The sequence below is a fragment of the Pithys albifrons genome, chromosome 21, assembly GCF_047495875.1.
Source record: "Pithys albifrons albifrons isolate INPA30051 chromosome 21, PitAlb_v1, whole genome shotgun sequence".
In the NCBI taxonomy this organism is placed as follows: Eukaryota; Metazoa; Chordata; class Aves; order Passeriformes; family Thamnophilidae; genus Pithys; species Pithys albifrons.
This window is the reverse complement of record NC_092478.1, coordinates 4,504,675-4,525,979: the sequence shown is the minus strand read 5'-3', so window position 1 is coordinate 4,525,979 and position 21,305 is coordinate 4,504,675. Positions and strand designations below refer to the sequence as shown.

The 21,305-nt window shown below is 48.5% G+C and overlaps 1 protein-coding gene across 7 annotated transcripts in view; it reads left to right on the top strand.

The window, feature by feature from the left end:
* CAMKK1 (calcium/calmodulin dependent protein kinase kinase 1) overlaps positions 1–21,305 on the top strand; it is an 83,760-nt gene that overhangs the window by 51,160 nt on the left and 11,295 nt on the right. For all 7 annotated transcript variants that reach the window (XM_071574797.1, XM_071574794.1, XM_071574795.1 and 4 more), the window contains 8 exons: positions 2,896–2,947; positions 3,513–3,646; positions 4,219–4,255; positions 5,025–5,046; positions 6,953–7,041; positions 17,241–17,440; positions 18,137–18,190; positions 19,104–19,177. In XM_071574797.1, the coding sequence (XP_071430898.1) occupies positions 2,896–2,947; positions 3,513–3,646; positions 4,219–4,255; positions 5,025–5,046; positions 6,953–7,041; positions 17,241–17,440; positions 18,137–18,190; positions 19,104–19,177 (662 nt within the window). The remainder of the gene's footprint in view (positions 1–2,895; positions 2,948–3,512; positions 3,647–4,218; positions 4,256–5,024; positions 5,047–6,952; positions 7,042–17,240; positions 17,441–18,136; positions 18,191–19,103; positions 19,178–21,305) is intronic.

The window sequence follows — 21,305 nt, the reverse complement described above, 5'->3', positions numbered from 1 at the left end:
AGTGCTGTGAGAGGATCACAAAGGACAAGTGGTAGGTTCTCTTGGCTCAATCATTTTGTCACCCCTCCCTGCCGAAACTAATGGCCATTTTGTGGTTGTCATTACCAGCAGCTTGTCGTCTCAGTGTTGTGAAAGCTGCTGTGTCCCAGTCCATCCCTTCTCTCCCTGAACCTGGGATCTCCTTTCCCTCAGGCAGCTTCCCTGTGGTTTCCAGCTGTCAGGATGATAGGAGGAGAGCAGTAAACTTTAAGATAATAAACATATACCAAAGAAATGCACACAGTCCCTGCTGCCTCTCAAAGGGAAATGTCAAGCCCCATGTCCACGTGTGAATAGCCAGAAGGAAGGAAGATGTTTGCAAGGGCATGTGTGGAGGAAATCTCCAGGGTCCCTCTTTTCCTGAGGAGGCTGAAGCAACTCTTGCCTCTGCAATGGGAAAATCCCTCGGCTTGGCTCTGAAGATTCTTTATCAGAAAGGCACTATCTGGGTAATTAGCTCTGCCTGTGAGTACAAATGTCTTTGGCTCTGTCATGTGTGAGCCTGGAAGGAGGTTTGCTGCAGCATCCCTGGATTGCTCCCATTGCAGGCAGCCACAGTCAGGAGGAAGGCTGGTCCTGGCAGCTCACTGTAATTAAAGTGAGGCTTCACAGCCTCCTGCTTTCCTCTCTGCTCTTGTGATAATTAAGTGGCTCTGGCCTGTTGCATGATGAAGTTTTTTTACATTTGTAAGCACAGTGGGAAAGGTCCTCTCTTCTGATCCAGCTTGTGCAGCAGCAGGTACTGGTGCTTTGGAGCTGGTAGAAGCATGTCCTGGTGCTTCTCCTCCAGAAGCAGTGGTGGTTCACAGTCAGCTCACCTACAAGATAGTAACCCCCCTTTCATAGCATCCTTCAAGGAGTTTGGGTGATGGCAGTAGCTCTTGTTCTCTCCATTTCTGTTCCTGAGAGCAATTCCTGTCTTTGCTATTTCTCCTCTCTGCACCTTCCTGCTCCCTCCAGCCCCTCTCAGAGCCTGGGAAGGACTAACCCGACATGGGCATGGCTGGTGGCAACAGTTCAGTTCCTCAGGCTGAGTCCTCCAAGCACTGATGCAACTTTGGAGGTTTCAGCAGCCAATTGCATCTTTTTTCTTTTTACTAAAGTTCCTTGCCAGAAGGCAGAGAGGACTCAAGATGGAATTGGAGCAAGGAGAGCCTTCTCCTCCTGGCTTGGCAGTGGTTGAAAGAGAAATGGCTGTACCCATTCCTTTGATTTTTCTCATAAATTTTCATTATGAAGAGATAAAAGTGGGGAGTGTAGGAGGTCCTCCAAGCTTGGTCCTGGCCGTATTTGGAGGTGGTTGAGCACATCTTGGATTCTCTTTCAGCAGACCATGAATCATCTGGCTCTGTGTTGGACACGGTGCTAAGATAAGCACTTTCTGAGTCTGTCTCTCAACACCATCATTTCCAACAGTTGGCTTGGAGCTGTCAGGCAGGATTGAGAACTACACAATGTCTCTTCTCAATTACATGGGTGCAAATCCAAAGGATTTCACTGGATCAGTACCAAAAATAACAATCCTTTCAGTGAGCCAGGCTGCAGCAGGAGCACTGATGGGAGTGGGGATCCCAGGGCATGTGGTGGCATCACTGCCAGGAAAAACAGCTTGGGAAGGAGCTCCTTGAAATGGATTCAATGACCTGTCCCTGGTATGTGTGTTAAAAACAGGTAGTGTGCAAAGAGCCTGTCTCTGTGGTATTAATGCCAAATTCCTTGGCATTTGACTGTGTCCTGCAGGAGTCCTTGGTTAATTATATTTTGCTAGGATCACTCCAATGTGAATTGCAGATTTGGAAGCTTAATTAATAGGAGTAACTGCTTGTTCTGGGGGAAGGAGTGAGTGACCATCCCAGGGTCTGTAGGCATAGGCTGTTTTACTAAGCAAATTATACCATGAGCTGCTTTCTCATGAAATATTTATCTGCTGGGCCACTCGGGGCTGTTGGAGTGGCCCTCCAAAAAGGTTATTAATGCACAGAGCAGATGGAGGCACAGACTGTTGATTGAATTCAGATTGCCTTTTGCCACTACGCTAATGCCAACTGGATGGCAGAGATTACCCTGACCCCCTCCCACGCCTCAGCTGCCCATTTTCACAGCAGTGCCAGCATCTGAGTGGGTATGAGAAGGGCCTTTGGCAAAATCCTTTTTGCCTCCCTGTGCCTTCGATGTGCTCCTGCCCAGAGCTGTCCTTGCTGTGTCTGATGGTGCAGGGGTGGATGCCCACCAAGTGTCTTGCTCATGGACTTGGTGCTGGCGCACACTGCACTGCTCTGTATCCCTCTGGCAGCATGGAAGGGGTTTGTGGGGCAAGAAATAGTCACTGGGAATGCAAAGGGGCCTCCCCAGGCTGTGTCCTCACCCTGTTGCAGTTCTGAGGTGGAGGTTACAAGGGTGTTGGCTTTGTGGCTGTGACACTCCAGCTCTTTTGCTTCCCTGACTGCCTAGCAAAGCAAAACATAAAGTGGAGCAGACTTGAAGTTGCTCTGACATGCAGCATGGCTGTAACATCATCCAAAACAACAGGTACATGAAGTTCAGCTAAAGGAACCCACCTGTTCCCTCAGTGTCCTGCCCCAAATGCAGAGATCTGGCTCCTTTTATTTTGTCCTGTGGAAAATCAATCAAAACCATCTAATTTTTCATGGGAAAAGTGAATTAAGCAAATGGTTAGCAGTGCCCCTAGAAAAGCCTGGGTCATTGTCTGTCTGTTGTGGCCATCACTAACCAAGACACATCTTCTCTAGGCTGAGGAGCCTCAGCCAGTCCCTGATACCCAGCAGACTCCCAGGTCACAGCAATGTGCACTTTGGCTCTTGTTCAGTTTTAACACTGCTTTTTCTTCTTCCTTAGGCTATGAAAGTCCTCTCCAAAAAGAAGCTCTTGAAGCAGTATGGATTTCCACGTGGGTATCACATTTAGAGGTCTGCCTGTTGATCTCAGCCAGGCAAATCACTGTAGCAACATTGTCTGCAAGGGCTGCAGATCTTGGCCTCATCTGAAAGCTGCCCAAGTAGCTTGATCTGGTTAAAATGCAGTGGGTAGTGAAGGGGCAGGTACAACCACGGGGAGATTCAATGCACTCAGTAATTAGAGTCTTGGCTCTGATTTTTGTCAGTCTCTTTCAAGTGGTGACTCTTCCCATGTTCACCATCTGTGAAGCCTAATTAAGTGCTGGAAGTTAGGCAGGGTAGTCCCCCACCTTCCAGAGGCTCTTCTACCCCCTGGGATAACACCTGGCTGGGCTGTGGGACCCCCCCAGAAATGGCTGGGAGGGTGAGAGCACCTGGTCTGAATGAGGCTTGGAAACCTCAGTTCCAGGTGAGAGACTGTAATGCTTTGGGATGAGAACAAGGTGATGAGATCTTCCAGAATAGCTGGAGGTGTCAGCAGAGGGGTCAGTGGCTGCTCCTCCTGAGTGCCAGGTGTTGCTGACAAAGGAGTTCTTTGCTGTGTTGTCACACTTGCAGGTCGGCCTCCTCCCAGAGGGTCAAAAGTATCCTCTGGAGAGCAGCCCAAGCCCATGGCACCACTGGACAGAGTCTATCAGGAAATAGCCATCCTAAAGAAGCTGGACCATGTCAACATTGTTAAGCTGATAGAGGTGAGCAGCTGTTCCCCCCTAAGCTACACTGAAAGTCTGGTTTGTATTGCAACAAGAGGATCTTTCTTCAACTGCTCCTACTTCAGCCAAAATAGTTGCTCAGAAATTTAGGCTGGTGATTCCAACAGGATCATGCCATTTATGTAGGACAAACTGACACACTCACCCTGGGCTGTGGGCTGGTGCCCAGGAGAAGGTTGTGCTGGTAGAAATAGCAGCAAGCTTTGATCACTGAAACTGGTGTGCAGACAAGCCTGGGAAGGTGCACAAGTGCAAGACTTCAGTGCCTTTTTCATTACTGACTGAAGTCAGGTTAGGACAAGCAGTGCCTTTACTGGTATGTTGTTTCTCCAGGCAGAAGCCCAGATTTTTCTGGAGACAGGAAAATCTGTGTCCTTCAATGCCTCTCTCTCTGCAGAACTCTCTAAATATTAGTTGAAGTTGTTCTCAGGGCTCTGCAGCTCAGTGCAGTGTACAGGGAGCAGTAAAATGTCACTTGATTAAAAGTCTCTTATTTTTCCTGCTGTTTTTCTCTTTTCCCTTCCCCCTTATTTCTCTGTTATCAATCACAGGTCCTTGATGATCCTGCAGAAGACAACTTGTACATGGGTATGTGAGTCTCATATATTAACAGAACCATCTGGGCTTAGACCTGGGGATGGAGTGACACGTACCAGGACAACCCCATCATATGGAGCTGCCTGGTGCTCTGGGGAGGGGATTTGAGTCTTGGGAGATGCAGGAAAGCCCTTGGTAATTCATGAGGAAAGAGCTGTCCTGCTCTAGATAAAGGCAGATCCTTCTCCTGTTTGCACAACAGGTCAGAGCAGGATCAGAAAACCACCTTTCCACCAACCCCCTAAACAGACACAAACTCATGTGCTCTGCAAACCTCAGCTCACACCAGCAAATCCTCTCCAGCTGCTCCTGCCAGGGAGTGTTTGCCTCTGACAGACCTGTAGCTGTGCTGCTGATTGACACACCAGAAATGGAGCAACATGTTCTTGCAGCATCTTGTTTGGTATCAGCAATTTAGCAGAAATATCACCCCAAACATCCTTCCTGAAGGTGCTGAATGCAAGGGAGCTCAAACCAGCCAGGGCTGACACCAGGAGCAGCAGCAGTGAGGCTGATAAATCAGCACCTGCTGTCTGCCTGTGCAGAGCTGGCAGGAAGGGGGATATTTGTCTGTGCCAAAGAGAAGAATGTTTTCATTTTGCATCCTCTGGTATCCTTGTTATGGCTGAGGGAAGAGAAATGAGTGGAGGCAAATTGATTTTGTAGGTATAGGAATGGATGTGTTTTTGTAGGTGATGAGTCACGAATAGGCCCAGTTCACTCTTCTCATTCATTCATGGCTTATTTCCTTTTCTTGCAGTGTTTGACCTCATGAGGAAAGGGTAAGTAGCCCTCCTGGGATGCTTTTTGTTGAAATTATTGGTGTTCATCGTTAGCTTTCCAGGTGAAATGGAGGTTTGATATGTCCAGTGGGACAAACCTCAGTTTGCAGGGAAGGCAAACCCCGGCTGTATTTGCCTTTGCACTGCTACAGCCTGCAATGATGTGGTGAATAGTAATGGGCTGGGAGGACATGTCCTGGTGTCTGGTTCAGAAAACAAGTTTGATGTCAATTCTCCATCAGGTGCCTGGAAGAAAAATTAGTAGGAATACTCTCCTGGGGTACCAGCCACATCAGGGCTTCCCCTGGCACGAGGAGTGTGTGGTTGCATCAAGATTTACTCACCAACTGCTGCCTCATTTTGCCCCCAGCACTGACCTGTTGTGGGAGGCTGTTCTGTTGACACATTTTTCCGTAACAGGAAAAGGGATAAGGTGGTGAGAGGCTCCTCACTGCTTTTTTTGCTACACCTGCACTGATTCTGCAGCTCTGCAGTCTCAGCAAGGTCAGGAGAGCTGTGCCCAGAATGGGGGAGATCCCCAGAGGGCTTGTTTTGATCTCATGAGCAAACCATGACTGAGGTTTCAGGCTGCCAGCTCCAGTGGATTTGCTGTTGAGAGGCTCCCCAGTCTCCCTGGTGACCAGGCTGATGCCCATCCTGTAGGAGAGGGAGCTCCTGTAAACAGCTTTGTCCAGGGAACATGTCACTCAGCTGAGAGCAGCCTGGCTGCCTCCAGCAGAAGGCAATTAGACTCCATTAGTGGCTCTGCCAGTCCTGCACTCACATCATCTCTCCCTGGTTTCAGCAACAGAAAAATGTGTGTGAACAGAGGGGGAAGGCAGTGGCAGGAGAATGCAAATGGGAGATGAAGGTCATCAATCAAATGGGCAGCGAAGGAGAAGAGAGAAGTGCTGCAGGAAGGATTTGCTGCAGGGTGCTGAGGAAAGAGCTGCAGAGACTGGTTTGAGTAATAGACTATTCCTTGCCAGTTTTGGCTTGCCAGGACAGTGTCTCAGGAGCACTCCCTTAAATCCAGCTGGACTCAGTGAGCGTGCATCCAAATGCAAGGTCAAGCTGCCAAGCACAAGCAGGATTAACCCCCAGTGCAGTGAAGTCCTCAGCTCCTGCTGTTCATCCCCTGGGGAGCAGAAGATTCTGACTAGCTCTTGCAGCCTCTTTGCCCTCAGCTTTCAGCAGGCACAGGCAGAAGAGGGGCTTTTAGAGGAGCCTGTGCATCCCTCAGCAGTGGCAGCAACAAAGGAAAGGAGAGGAGAAGCTGAGCAGGTAACCTTGGCTGTTCAGGGCTGAAGGGCTCAGTTCTGGTGGTGGCTGAACCCTGAACAGCTAAATAGGTTTTCAGAGCAGTCAAGCACAATGTACTGAAAATATCTGCACTTAACCTGTGAGCCAGTGGATCCTGTCCAGATTCTGCCTTGGTGTGGACTAGCTGCACACTGGTGTTGCTTCAGGGCTGAGCCCCAGCAGGTATGAATCCAGTGCACACCATGGACAGTGTCCCCACTGCTTCCTGGGACCTCCTGGTGATGCTGGTGCTCACAGCCAGGAGCAGCTTTATCAGGAAACAACAGAACTGGACCTGGCCTTCTGTTTTCCCTTTAGGACTCTGAGGAAATAGTGTTTGCCTTATTTTGTGCAGACATCAGCAGTTAATTTTTATGATGATGATGAGGGCCCTTTGGCTCATGCTGGCTCAGGGATTATCCAAAGCCACCCATGACTGCTAGCCAAGCTCACTAACCGAGGCACCACCACTTCCAGAAAGGATGGACATATCTCTGTCCTGTGTCACAGCACCCAGAACCTCCTGGGAGGAGAACTACTCCTCCAGCAAGGATTGATACTGCCACTCTGCAAAGGACTTAGCTGCTCTGCCTCTTCCCAACAGGCCTGTCATGGAGGTGCCCAGTGACCAGCCCTTCAGCGAGGAGCAGGCTCGGCTCTACTTCCGAGACATCGTGCTGGGCATCGAGTACTGTGAGTACCCTGACACTGCCAGTGCTCTGCAGAGCATGTCCCTCAGCCTCCTGTGCAGCTGGGAAGGAGCATCTCATCGCTGGTGTGCTCTCGGATGAGCCAGCCTGGTCCCCTCTGGTAGCACGTGGTGGGGTTTGCAGTTGGAGGTGGCCCCACTCAGCTCAGGTTTACCCAGGCAGTGTCACAGGTTCCTTAGAAAGGACATCAGGAAAATCATGGCTTCCCTTTTATCTTCCATGTATCTTTTTTTTGAAGACTGTCTTTGAAGGCAATAGCAGAGCCAGAGAATGGGTGTTTGCACTGACATGGACTAAGGCAGTCAGCTTCAGCTGGAACAAATCCCTGTCTGTGGCTTAGCAGGGCAAGCATTGGCCATGGGGAGAGCTGGCAGGTGGCACTGGGAGGGTGTCTGTCATGTCCACTCCCTTTGCAGAATCCATCTGAGTGATCCCTCATCACTCAGGGCTCAGGGGTGATGACAGCCCAGCACTGCTGTGTCCTACCAGGGAGGTGGTGACTCAGGTTCCCAGAGACTCCAGCAGCAGATTCCTCTTTGCAACCTGTTTGATTATTGCCACCTTTTTTAGGGGCACCTTCTTCCTCCATGACTGAGGCCAGATTCATTGCCAAGTGCCTGTTGTGCAGAGCACAAGGAAGCCACAATAAGTCTGTAAATACCAGCAGGGATATTTCTGACCCCTTTGTGTTTGCTGGCATGAACCTGGCAGGGGTGGGAAGAGTCCCTGAACTCAAGGCACAAGGTGGAGTGGTCTATGCTGGCATCTTGTGAGCAGTGGTGGCTGCCAGTTCCTGCTTCTATATCCTCAAACTTCTGGGTTTGGCTCTGTGCCTGTTTGATCCTTCTGCCTTCCTTGGAGACAACCTTCTGTAGGGTTCAGTGATTCCACTTCACCACCAACTGCTTCCTCTGCACACTGAAGAGTTGCCCCTGGTCAGTATGAGAAGGAAGAGGCAGGACAGCTTTTCCAGGGGCAATTCACACCTTGCAGACCTGTTTGTTTTTCAGAGGAGACAGCAAATATGTAGATTAGGTGATCCTGTTATTATATGATGCTTCGATTGCCAAACAGCTTTTGATTAAATCCATTAACAGTAGCTCATAAAAAAGCCCCTAAGTCTCTTTGATTGGATGGGCTCTTGTGGATTAATAACTAGACAGTCAGGAAAGCTGTAATAGCTTTCACAATGGAGAAAAGTCACACATGCAGTTAAATAGAAATCCATAATGTGGGCTGAGTTGTTCAATATATTCCTAATTGACCAGAAAAAGGGTAGAGGACAATAAGAAATTGGTGATGACACCAAGTTATTCGGGGTAGTTGTTGTTAGAACTGACTGCAAAGACTGGCAGGAAAATGCCATTATAGCAAGTGATGGCATGATAAAATAACAGATAAAAATTCTTGTTACTGACTGCAGGGTAATGTGTGAGGGGGAGAAACAGCACTAAAAATACACACAACGTGATGGGCTCTAAATTATCTGTTCTCACTCAGGCTTTATTCTGGATAGTTCTCTTGGAAATGCCAGCCCATTAGTTAGTGGCATTCAACAAAGGTAACAAGATTTGGGGAATTACTGGGAATGAAATAGAGAAGAAAAGAGAAGTTGTCATTATGCAATTATTTGGATCTCTAAGAGCTCTTAGGTACAGGCAAGGAGTATCCTGGATATTTTGTGCAACTCAGCTCAGCCTGTCCTAGAAACAGCTCTCTAGAACTGAAGAAGGCCCAAGAAAGGTGATTGGGATGGTATTGGAACATCTGATGTACAGTGGTAAGACCAAAGCTCTTCAGAATGGAAAATTATCATGAGGAGGGGTGATATTACAGAGGCTTATCTAAAATGTCAGAGAAGTGATGAACAGGGAATGAATGTTCTCTGTCTCTAAAAACACAACAACTAAGGGGTAACAGACAAAATAATCAGGTAGCCAATTTAAACCAGGACAAATTGCTCACCTGGCTTCCACCACCCACAGAGAACAAGTCTCTGAGCACACCAGGCCTTGGTGAGGCAGAGGAAAGTGGTTTGCAGTGCCCTGGTCCATCTCCACATTGAAATGCAACACCACCTCCTCTTTGGTCCAAAACCAGTGGTTGGGAATAAAATCAGTGTTTGCAAGTCTGAGAGTCCAGAAGCTCCCAGGTGGTGCCAAAATCTGTCAGATCAGCCCAGACAGTTGGTGCAAGTTTAGATGTGAATGGAAAGCTCAAGATTGTCTTTGAGTAGAGTTTGAAGGGCGAAGAGGCAGCTTTTTATATTCTCATCAGCATTCATGTTGTAGCAGAGCCCGTGTGCCTCAGCTGGGAGATCCAAGCTCTGCTGTGCTGGATGCTTCTGGAACAGTTCCTCCTCAGAGGAAACTTTGAGTTTAGAAGATAGGGGGGAAATAAAAAGTAAAGTATGAGTAGTTTTAGGCAGAGGGAGTGAAACTCTGCAATAAATTATAGGATGCCCAAGCACTGCCAGCAACAGGAACAATAAGATGCTTTATTTTGGGCCATTGAGTAACCACTTATTTTATTAGGGAATGAAAGTTTAAAATGGTGTTCTCTCTGAACTGCTGGGTAAGTGCATGGCAATTATTATATAATTAAGAGGAAAAGTGCACCATTTGTGCATGCTGAAGGAAAAGTGTTGCCAGGCAATCCAGAGATTGCAAGGTAATTTTAATGTAAGCATATATAATTGTTATGTAATTTGGGAGGCTCAATAACCCTGCAGCTGCTTGAAGCTCACAGTCATCACAGCACCAAATGCATCCTTGCTGGTTGGGCTTTATTAGATTAGGAGTTGCAAAAGAAAGTGGTTTTTTGCTCCAAGACTTCCCCAGTACTGCTGGCACTGCACAACCCACAGAGGAACTGGGGCAGCCTCTGTGTGTGTGAGTATCCCTGAAGAGGGAATTCCAGAGTGTGCTCAAGTGCTTTGGATGGGAAAGTTCTGCTGGATTATTTGTGCCATTAACCAAAGCGTGTTCTTAAGTGTCTCTGTGAGTTAGAGATATGTGCAATTACCTCCCTTTCCACTTGTAACTCCCTTCTAGTAGTGCTTGGCAGGGGTTACTTAAGCTTCAGTTTCCCTTGTAGTAAGGCAAACATTGCTTTCCCAGTGAGCCTCAGCAGAAGTGAATGTACTGGATAGCAAATAGTCACTGAGGGAAAAGCATCCCATCCAAAGACATGAGGGATATGCCAGACAGGTATCCCAGTTTGATTTTAGGGCTGGGACACAAGTATCTGCATTTAGTAAGAGCCTGAGTAAGGACTAAGAGTGAGCAAACAGAAGGGCTGTCTGAGCAGGTGGCCTGGCTGGGACACTGGCCAGGAGCAGCCACTTAGCACAGAACACGCACGCAAGGGTGACCCTGGGGAGAACCTGCTGACTGCCACGGGCAGGATGAAGCACAGCCACAGGCCCTGCTGCTGTGGAGCTGCAGGCTCAGTATTCAGGTCATGAGAAGCTGAAACAGTTGCTGTCAGTGTGGCTGAAAAAGAAAGAACATTATTTCCTTCATTCCCTGTAGGAAGTCCATGATTTTGCTCTGACTGTTTCTAGAGGATCGAAGGGTGATGGTTCTGGTCCTCTCTGCAGAGGAATGCTTGACTCATCTGAGCTATTGGGTTGAAGGGAGGGTCATGACATGCAGCTAAAGCCATTGGAAAATGACCCTTCCAGCAGCAGTTCCCTGCAGGGCACCTCTGTAAATGCCTGAGTGCCCCAGAGTGCTGCACACTGAGCCCAGAGCCACAACGAAGTGCCTGATGTGCAGATCAAAGCTGGCTTTTCTGAGATAAGACTTAATCTACTTGGTCATCAATATGTGAGTATAATTTCCTTTATCTTAAAAGGAAATTTAAGCAAATACATCAACAGCTGAGTCAACACAGACTTGTCTCTTCTGAAGAATGTCTACAGCAATGTAAGCCCGGGGTGGGTGTGCTGAAGCATCAGTGGTGCAGAAGGGTTTGATCTGGTTTGACCCTTGGCAGGGGTGAGTTCCTCAGGCTGGTGTGGGTCAGCAGAGCTGGGACATGAGGCTGTGGTGGAGCTGCTGCTTGCTCTGCTATGAGTCCCAGCAAGCTGCTTGCTCCATCTGTGCCTTCATTCCCATGGGAGAAATAGGGAATTGCCTCTTCTCTGCTCCTCCTTCTTGCCTATGTGAGTTCAGAGGTCTTCAAGCAGAGCATGCTAAGGTGAGGGCTACAGCTGCAAGGTGCTGGGTGTCATCAGACTGGTTTGTGTTTTATCATGTGCAGGCAAGCTCTTTTTAGATGATAAAAACCAAGCAAAAAATGCTTTAATGAGCTGCAGGTGTTTCTGATACCGATCGATAAGGACTTTGTACAAGAGTGAGAGTAATTAGCTGATAGAGCAGATCAGGGAGATGTGCTGGAGCCTCTTAAGAAAGATCAGGCACTTTGATTTTTGTGATTTTTGTTGTTTGATGCAGTGATGTGACTGTGCTGGGGGTTAGAAGCAGCCCATGGCACCGACTGTGCAGGTTGTATGGGCAGTACTTGCTGCACATACCCTGCTCCCCACTTCCCACTGGTTCCTTGGACATTGACATGTGTGGAGCCACAGCTGGAGGCTCTGCTTGTCCCCTGTACTGGTGATAAATGCTGTGCTCTTGTGTGCTGGGGGAGAAGTGCAGGACAGCCCTTGGCAAGGTTCCCTCTCCTCCCTCTTCCCTGTTCTTCCCCCTGGCAGTGTCCCACACCTACCCCCTCTGCCAGGAGCACAGTGCCCAGCTGGGTGCTGAACATGGAGCACAGAGGGCAGCTGAGCTCTTCCAGAGGGTTGTGCTGGGCACGGGATCCTCCTTAGTAAAACCTGGGCTTAAGCAACATATCCCTGTGGCAGAGGCTTGATGGGTGCAGCAAAATAGAGAGCAGAGCTGAGAATGTCAGAGCTGGGATCCTCATCCCAGCCACTGCACACAACCCCTGCATGGGAGGGAACTGTTCCCCCTCCACAGCCCACCCCATCCCTGTATCCCAGCTCTTTCCCAGGGAGCACTGCAGAGGAGTGCAGAGACTTCCTTCAAAGAGCAGCCCTCTGTTTTGAGCTCTTGGATGGTGGTGCAGCAGTTTTCTTGAGAGGGTGTTAAATCATATTTTTGCTACAGGGGAGATGTGAGAGTAATACTAAGCAGAATCTGCAGGATCACCATATGGATTGCTTTTGCCCTTGAATGGGAAGGGGATTCTGGTTTTAATCAAGTAAAATTCTGCATCAACCTCAGTAAATAGCAGGGTGTGTCAGTGCACTGCAAAGTTTTATATGCATAATTTTGAAGTGAGCTTTTAGCAAGTTGGTATTAACCTGCTGGAGCTCTAAAGTTTCCAGAGGGGAATGCAGTGAAAAGCACCTTTTTTAAAAGGACTGAGGTATGATATCTCTTTCTAGCACTTTTGTCTCAGGCCCCTCTGGGTCCTCACTTCCTGTTAGGAAGTGGAGTTGTAAGTAGACAGTTCCCAGGTGTTTGCCTTGCCTGAAAGGAAAAGCCTGGTTAGTCTTGGAATAGCCTGTGGGATGTAGAAGTGAGGAGTGTTTGTGAAATGGGTGGCACATTGCAAAGAAAAGCTGTCTGTCCCTCCAGAGCCAGCTGAGGGACTGAACAGAGGAATGATGTGCTCAGCAGGACTTTGCTAAGGAGCCCTGATGGAGCAGGGAGGCAGAGGGGCAGCACTGGGGACACCCAGGTGGGATCACACAGCTGGCCCAGCAGCTGAGATCCTCCCCAAAGCTGCCCCTTTCTCCAGCCCCATCTTCTGTGTCACAGCCACTATTGCCAGCTCAGTTCAAAGACAATGTAGTGAAGAAACAAACAAAAAAAGCCTTGAAAAGCCAGATTTTCAGTGAGACCTTTTATTTTGGGTACTTGTTTCATATGGGCTTGAATTGGAATACCCAAGTGCAGGTTCATGCTCTCAGCAGTAGGTGCAGGGTACCTGCTACAGCTCTATCTGAAACAGAGAGACAGGGGAACATGGTCCTTTCCCAGGTGCTGCTCACACCCTGAGAGCTCTGAATCCTCTTTTGAGGTCATATCTCTCCACTACGTGCCCTCAGCCTGCAGCAGGCTGTTCTTAGGTGATGCTGCTCCAAAATCAGGAGACACACTAGACTTTTGGGCATGATTCCCTTGTTTCTGAGCACCCTGAGGTTCTGGGGATTGACAAAGCCCAACTGGTCAGACTTTCTAACACAAGTTGTGATAAAATTTAGTACCCAGGCCCTCACCTGCCCTGCCCGCTTTGTTCAAGGGATGGCTGGGAGGTTTAGCAGACAAGCATTTTGAGTTCTTTGCCTGGATGATGCTCCAGGAATCCATGAGATCATTATCCAGATAGGCCTGAAATACTGTTGCATTTCCACTGAAGTGAAGAATGGGTCTAATAAAACCAAATTTAATGGAGTGCTGCATAATCAGACCTTGTCCTGAGGGCTCTGTGATATCTTGTGGGATTTCATTTTCATTATGAAGAAGTATTGATCTCTGCTTTGCATTGGGTCTGTCAGCACACAGAGTGCAGAGCATCCTGAAGCCCAGGCAGGACATTCCAGTGAGGTGCTGAGCTCTGCTCTGAGAGCAGAATCCTTTGCAGGTACAACCAACATGTGGAGCCGCTTAGTGAGTTTTCTAAAGCAGCTTCAGAGGAGTGTCCTGCTTTGGCCAGCTCAGTGTGGATTTTAGCCATGACAGGGATGCACACAGCTGCATTTGCATGGGAGTGAGTGTTTTCCAGCTGTTGGTGTCCCCTTGCCAAGGCTTTGTGCTTCCATCAGCCACATCCCTGTGTCTGGACAGTGTGGGGCTGAGGGCAGGGCTGAGCTCTGCCTGCTTTGGGACTCCTCCTGTACTGTCACAAGCCAAAAACCTGACACCTTGCTTTGTCCAGTCTCTTTGAGCAGGACTCAGAGTAGCTGGAAGTTCCCTCAAAGGCATGGACTCAGCTTAGGAGTCCCAGTTCCTCATGAAGGGAACTAAGGGAAGGTCTTGTGTTGATCTAAAAGAAGAATAATCCCCAAACGCTGCTGGAGCAAGTTTAGGTGCAGTGAAGATTGTTCCTTTGGTTATGTGTCTTTAAAGCATGTTCAGGGATTTTATTCAGAAAGTGCTTTTCCTTCTTTGCTGTGCCTGCAGCCCTGCTCCTGTTTGGGAGTGGCTGTGTCACAATGTGTCCTCAATTCCAAGGACAGGACAAGCATTTTCTTTCTGGGACCCCTGGGCTTCCAGTGAAGCAGTTCTAGCAAAGACACCTTTCCTACCTGCTGCTCTTACATCTGCAGAGGATGAAACTTGCTCCCAGATGCTTCAGGCTGGTGAAATGAGTGAGTTAATTTATGCTGGTGATTGTGTTAGGCTGACTGTGGCTGTCACCTGCTCCCCTTGGGGTGGCCCTGTGGGTTGTGTGCTCCTGGTGCCCTCATCCCTTCTGTGCAGTCATTAGTGGTCATTAGGGTGTCATTAGTGGTAGGTTTGTATTTCCAAGATGCTTAGCTCTCCCTCTGGAGTTCTGCAGGGATAACACCATCTTTTCCTCTGTGTCTTGTGCTGGAGATGCACGTCATGCTGGATTAACAAGTACCTTTCCCTCAAGGACTTGGGCCTGATTTTGAGGGAATCTTTTGCTCTGTATTGAACTGAACTGCCCCAGTGGCAAGACACAGCACAGGAGAGGAAAAGCCTCTACATTCTGAAGCCCATTTTGGAAAGCTGTGCAGGGGAGGGTGCCCTCAGCAGCTGGCAGGCTGGGACTTTAACAATTCTATTTCTTCAGGTTGTCTTCATCAGCTTAGCAGCTCCACACCACATCATTTCTTGGCAAATGTGAGCACTTACTCTTACAGCTTTTATAGCTGTGATGTTCATTTAGAGCAGCTGGTGCTCAGTGCAGAGTCCTTGTCCTTCTCCCTTCATGGTTGCTGCCTCTGCACAAGGCAGCTGGGTAGGGAAGGGGGTTTGGAGACAGCAGAACTCTTCTGAGCCAGCTGGCACAAGACTTTCATTACTGGCTCACTCCTGAGAGCTCAGCCTGAGCTCCTGAGCCCCAAAGGCTTCTGTGCTGATTCTCTCCTCTGAGCAGTTGAGGTCAGACTGTCACTGTCCCCAGTGCTCGTGTCAAGCACGTGGATGTTCTGGTGCAGCAAACCCAAATATTCCTTAGCCCAGTGAGCCACTGTTTGATGGCTTTGATTTTTGCAAAAGTTGTGTTTCTTATTTCTTTGTTGAACACTAATATTGCTCCTGTGCCCAACAGGCAGCACTGGCCAGACCTGCTGGGTACCAGCAGAAATGGGCACTGAGCAAACACAGGGCAGCTGGCAAAGTGCTGTGGTGTTTCTCTGCTTCATGAGACTGTGCAGAGGCAGGGAATGTATTTTGCAAAATAGTTACAAGAGAAAGTTATATAGGGAAATAGGGAATAGTTATATAGGGGAAAATTGTTTGTGGTGTTGTTTTCTTTGGGTTTCTTTTACTTTCCTGTATAGAAGAAATAATAAAAATTGTGGAGTACCTGTTTGCCTCAATTTTCACAGACCTAGCTCCAGGTACACATATATTTGTAGCCTTTTTTTTTTTTTGAGGGTTTGGGAATCTTAGCCCTGTGGTAAGATAACAGACAGCTGCCTGAAAGGCAGCTCATAATTTCCTGAAGGAAAACTTAACTCCCCTCTCACTCTTTTCTGCTCTCCCTATATTACCATAATGAAATGTCAGCTTGCCACCAGCTTTGCTGCTGAGCAGATGTCTCCTTCTAATTACTGTTGTTGGAGGGTTCCAGTGTTTATCCTGACTGTCTAGCCAGGCTGTTACAGCATTGACTGGCTCACATCACAGCCTGGCCACACAGTTGCTGCACATCTGGAAGAGGATGTAAGTGCTGGTGTTCTCCAGCAAGTTTATGTCTAAGAGTGGTCCTTGCAGGAAAAATACCTGCAAGTGTGACTTCAGTTCCCCAAGCATGACCTGCTGGAAAGTTGGCTTAAAAAGTGCATAAAGTTAAGTGAAATTTGTTCTTTCTTTGTCCTGACACACCAACTGGGGTGCTCTGTAGGGCAGACTGCCTTTGTGGCACTGTATTGACCAGGTTTGCAAAGCAGGAAAGGGTTAGGGCAGCATTTTCCTCCACCCAATTGTGTATTTCCTAGGAGATATGAAAAGAGCTCATGGGGAGGTATAAAAACAAACATGCTCTGTTTGCAAGAAGGAAATGTGAAAACAGTGTTTGGGGCCAGGGAAGGAGGGAGGCTCAGAGCTCCTGGTCCTGTGGGAAGGGCAGAATTGGAGAATTTCCTCTCCTGTTCAGTAAAGTCTCTCATGTTTTCTACAGTTTTGCTTTTGGGGTCATTTTATGTTCTGAAAGTTGGGGGTGTGTGGTGTGCATATTTTTATAGTAGTTCTCCAAGTTCCTGAGAAATCAGCCACTTTTCTGGAACTCTGTGCTTGACTCAGTGGCCTGGAAATGTCTCTCTTGCAACTGCAATATCACACAAGAGGGGTTTTTTTTGTTGTTTTGAGTGCATCTCAACCTCCAAGCTCTTTGCAAGGATTTGTTTCATTTTTGGGCTCCATTACAAATCCTGGCTAGATGGAAAGCACCTTTTCAGGGTGCTGGCACCAGCCAGCTGGTGATTGCTGCAAGGCTGGAGCTCCATTCCATCTTTTGGGTTGGAAACACCCACTGATTTCTGAGCTGTTGGCTGGACTTGGCACTCAGCTGCTTGTTGCCTGTTTTGTTCTACCTATGGCTCTGCCCCTTTTGATTAACTCTGCAGTTTCAAAATAAATACATTAAAAATGAACCTCTTTATTTGGATCCCATAAACTTCTAACACAGCAAGCTGTCCAACCCATCAGCTGGTAAGATAAGGCCAAGCAAATCCTTGGGATTTGAGTGGTTTTCCTCTCTGGCAGCTCTGCTTGATCCCACTGGTTGAGCTTTCTTTCCATAATTCCTGGAGACAGATGTATTCCTGGGAGTTGTGCACCACTGGGACACCAGGAAGAACAAGGCATTTCTACTCCATCACGTTGCATCTCCAGCAGCAGTTTGGAGTGAGGTGTCTGAGCTTGCCCCTTTATTTTCATCCTCCTGTCATGGTTTCCCCTGGGTGTGTTGGATGCCATGGCAGACCATGCTCCTGCTTTGGGTTTTTTTCAGTGCACTACCAGAAGATCATCCACCGGGACATCAAACCTTCCAACTTGCTCTTGGGAGATGATGGACACGTGAAAATCGCTGATTTTGGGGTCAGCAATCAGTTTGAAGGGAATGATGCCCAGCTCTCCAGCACTGCAGGGACCCCAGCCTTCATGGCACCAGAGGCCATCTCACAGACTGGCAAAAGCTTCAGTGGAAAGGTAGGTCTTTGCTCCCAGCTGGTGTGTCCTGGGAGCCCCAGCCATGGCACAAAGGGCAGCACCACACCTGCAGCCTTTCCTGCTGCCCATCCAGGGCTTGTGGTGCAAATTAGTGTTGTTATTTAGCATTTAGGCACAACTGAAGCTCTGATTCTGTCCAGTGCAGGCAAAACTCTCACTGGTTGTTCTGTGCAGTGGGCAGGCATTTTGCTGTGGGTTCCTGCCCAGGCAGGAGCAGAGTCCCTGCCCAAAGGGAAAACAGGAAGCTCTTGATTCCCTTTCAAAATAATCAAGAGGCACAGGGGGCACCAAGGTCATATCGTGGTTGCCTAAAAGGGAGAGGCACTGCCAAAAGTGCTAATGTAGACATGGGGATAGGCTCTGATGGGGATTTTCTTACTTGGAAGACTTTTGAGGTTCAGCCCTGAATGGTGTAATTTTCTGTAAGAAGGGGCTGTTTTCTGGTCACAGCCCTCCCCAACAAGGCCAAGGGAGCAGTGCCTGGTGCAGCACAGTCCTCACTGCTCAGGTGTGCTGTGGGGGCCTTCAGGAGCCCAGCTTCAGAGAGACCCTACACAGTGACATGGAAAATGGTAAATCCATCCAAATAGTGTGCTGGGAGTCAGTGGGAAAATCCAGCTCGTTGGGATCATCTGTGTGGCATCTCCTTTAGTGCCTGTACATGCTTTCTTTCAGGCACTGGATGTCTGGGCCATGGGAATCACCCTGTACTGCTTTGTTTATGGGAAGGTAAGCTGGCTCTCAGCTGCTGGAGCCCTGCGTGGCAGTGTCTGTCTGCCTGGCTTTGGACTCATTCCTTTCCAAATAAAGGCAAATATTAGAAACCAAGACCTACCTTCTGCAAGCTCCCAAATCCCCCTCTGAATGAGAAAGGGCTGACACTGATCTGTGGAAAGGATCATTCCTCTGTGCAGGGACATTTTTCATGCCACAAACCCAAAGCAGCATCAACAGCACCAACAACAATCTGTGAGGAGAATTATCCACATTGCTTATATTTAGAAATTAACCATTTCTTTAGAAATTATGTATTTAGAAATTTAGGCAGAGCATGGAGAGAGGCATAGGATTGATCCCAAGCTGCTGCAGCACTTTAGCAGGCCAGATTCAGAAAGCTCTGTCTGCCAAAGCTGAGTTGGCCAGTCCAGTTTGGCAGAGCCAGCTTTGCTGTGCTGCCTCCTGCAAACTCCATGTGCTGCCATGGCTTTGCCCTGACCTGTGGCCAGAAGCCCTTTTTCACAGCCACACTCTCCCAGGGTGAGCAGTACAGCAGGACTGTTACCTGAACCTCCTGTCCAAGCATGGACCACTGCAGATCACACCACACAGACATCAGGGATCCAGCTCAGGGGTAAGGAGTGGTTGGGGCAGATGGCAGAGGCAGTTTATGCTCACCTGGCAGCCTGGATGGAGGAGGATATCCCAGTCCAGTTCTGTATTCCCTAGATCCCTCTGCAGTTCTTCTGCATTTATTTTTTAATAAGGAACAAATCAATTTATTGTGTGGGGGAAGATTTTATTTATTTCCATCTCTGTGTAAAACTGAGGGATTACAGAGAGTGTACTTGTGTTACATGAATGACAAATGCCTGAGTTGTGCCAGGATCTCTAACAACTGGAAAATCTCTTATTTTTTTTACAGTGCCCTTTTATAGATGAATATATTCTGGGTCTTCATAACAGAATCAAGACCAAGCCTGTGGAGTTCCCAGAAGAGTGAGTAAACTTTACTCTGCTACTGTAAAATAAAGTTCAGTTTTCAGCATTATTCTCTCTGCAGGACAAATGCCAGTTGGTCACGATGGAGTGACACAGGTGGGTGGGTGGGGTGCTCTGTTCTCCTGGGTCTTTCATGTGGGTTTTGTGCTGGTGATGTTGTTGAGGTGCCTTCAGGCCTCTGGTGACTTTCTGTGGGCGATTAATTGGTCTCTTCCTGGTTGCTGTCAGATGAAGCAGCCAAAGCTGGACTCTGTTTTCCTTCCCAAATCAGCACAGTAGTCAGGCAAAGAATTTTTTTACCTTCTTGACCCAACTTTTCATTCTAACAAAAACATGGAGATAAAATTCCTTGATTTCAAGCACAAAGAAATTAAAACTCTAATGAAGGGCACATCTGGTATTAGAGAGGAAGGGAGGGATGTTGTCAGGCAGGTTGTGATACATGCATGGACCCACCATCTACTGCGTGAGTTTTGTGAGATGATCCCTGAATTTGCAGACACTGCAGTGAAGGGCTGAGCCTCTGTCTTGGCAGGGCCAGGCTTCCTTCTGAGCCTACAGAAAGTCCTCAGGCTGCCCCGTGTTGGACATCTGCCCCAGGTGGGCTGACCCAGGCCCCACGGGCTGCAGTGGTTACCTGTGCACTGAGAGGGGAGCTCAGGCACAGCCACCTCTGCCCTGGCTGGGAGAGCCTGCACAGGACTCTGTGCAACACACACCTCCAAAGACCTGGATAAATGTTGCTACAGAAAAATGAAGAGTGAGCAGTTCAGATCTATGAGGGACCCTGTGAGACTTAGCTATCAGCTTAGAAGCAGCAAGGAGCACAGCTGCTGCTGGGTGGTAAGGAGGAGGTTACTCCCCAGGGATTCACACAGTAGTTTCTCACAGGACTCTGCAGGTGCTTGAAAACATCCAGGATGAGATAATATAAGCATTGGACTTGTGAGATATGGATTATAAGCAATTAAAGTTTGTGGCTTGATGGTGTGAGGTTTTAGCTTAGCCAATGGTGTGTAGCTTTAGCCCTATATAAGCCATGTGTGGTGTATAATAAAGGGGCATTCACTCCATCACATTGGTCTGTGTGTGATGTCCAGTTCCTCTGCCATATATTTACTTATTTCTTTAGGCAACGAGGTCAGGCCTTTGTTAGATGGCACACACAGCCCCCAGTCGTGGGTGTGGAGCAGCTCTGGCAGGACCAGGTGACCAGGCATTAGGAGCACAAAGGCTGGTCATGCTCCACTGCCACGTTCCCACCAGTTCCTCTGCAGCTGGGGCAGGACTTTGTCTTGCCAGCACTGCAGCAAAATGTTTGTGTTTCCCTGGCAGCCTTCTCCCCTTGCCTGGGTCCTGGCCAAGCCCCCACCTCTCCCAGCCACCCTGTATTTGGGTTAGCAGTCAGCTCCCCAGTGACTGTTCCCATCTGCCTCTGCAGTAGGTGATTAACATTTAATGGGCTGACTGGGCTGTGCTGAGATCCTTCCCTTCATTCAGACATTTCCTTCGGCGATAATTGGGCTGCCTGATTTATGTGGATTCCTCAGTGACCTGCTCTCCCAGTCTAAAAAAAGCTGTACCCCTGGTTAGGTTGTTGGAGCAGAGTGTTACTGGGTGTTGACAGCTGTCCAAACCACATCTATTTGTTAGATAAAGGCAGCAACAGAGAGGCACAGAAAGCTGGAATTCACTGGAGTGGATCCACCCCGACCTCCCACAGAATTAGCACCTCGCTATAGTTAGGAGTATTTTGGTTTCAATTTATTTCACCATGGCTACAAAAGACACGTTCCCGTTTGCAGACAACCCGTGGAAACTCATTGCCCGTTTCCTGACAGCCTTTAGGGCAGAGGGAGCTGAGTGTACCGATGTCACCACCCAGTCCCTGCCCTTAGAGACACAGGGATAAATATTTATTGCACTCGTTCATGTCACTGAGCCCTTGGTGTGACACGAGGCAAACGGGGTTAGCTCACACCCTGCTGCTCCTGGCATGGCTGAGAAACAAGCTGGAGCCCTTTCTGTTCAGACATGGATGAAGAGAGGCAGGAGCTCTGCTCATTCCCTCCTGGTGAAGTGCAGGACAGTTTTCTCTGACCTGTGGGCACTCTGTAAAGTGATC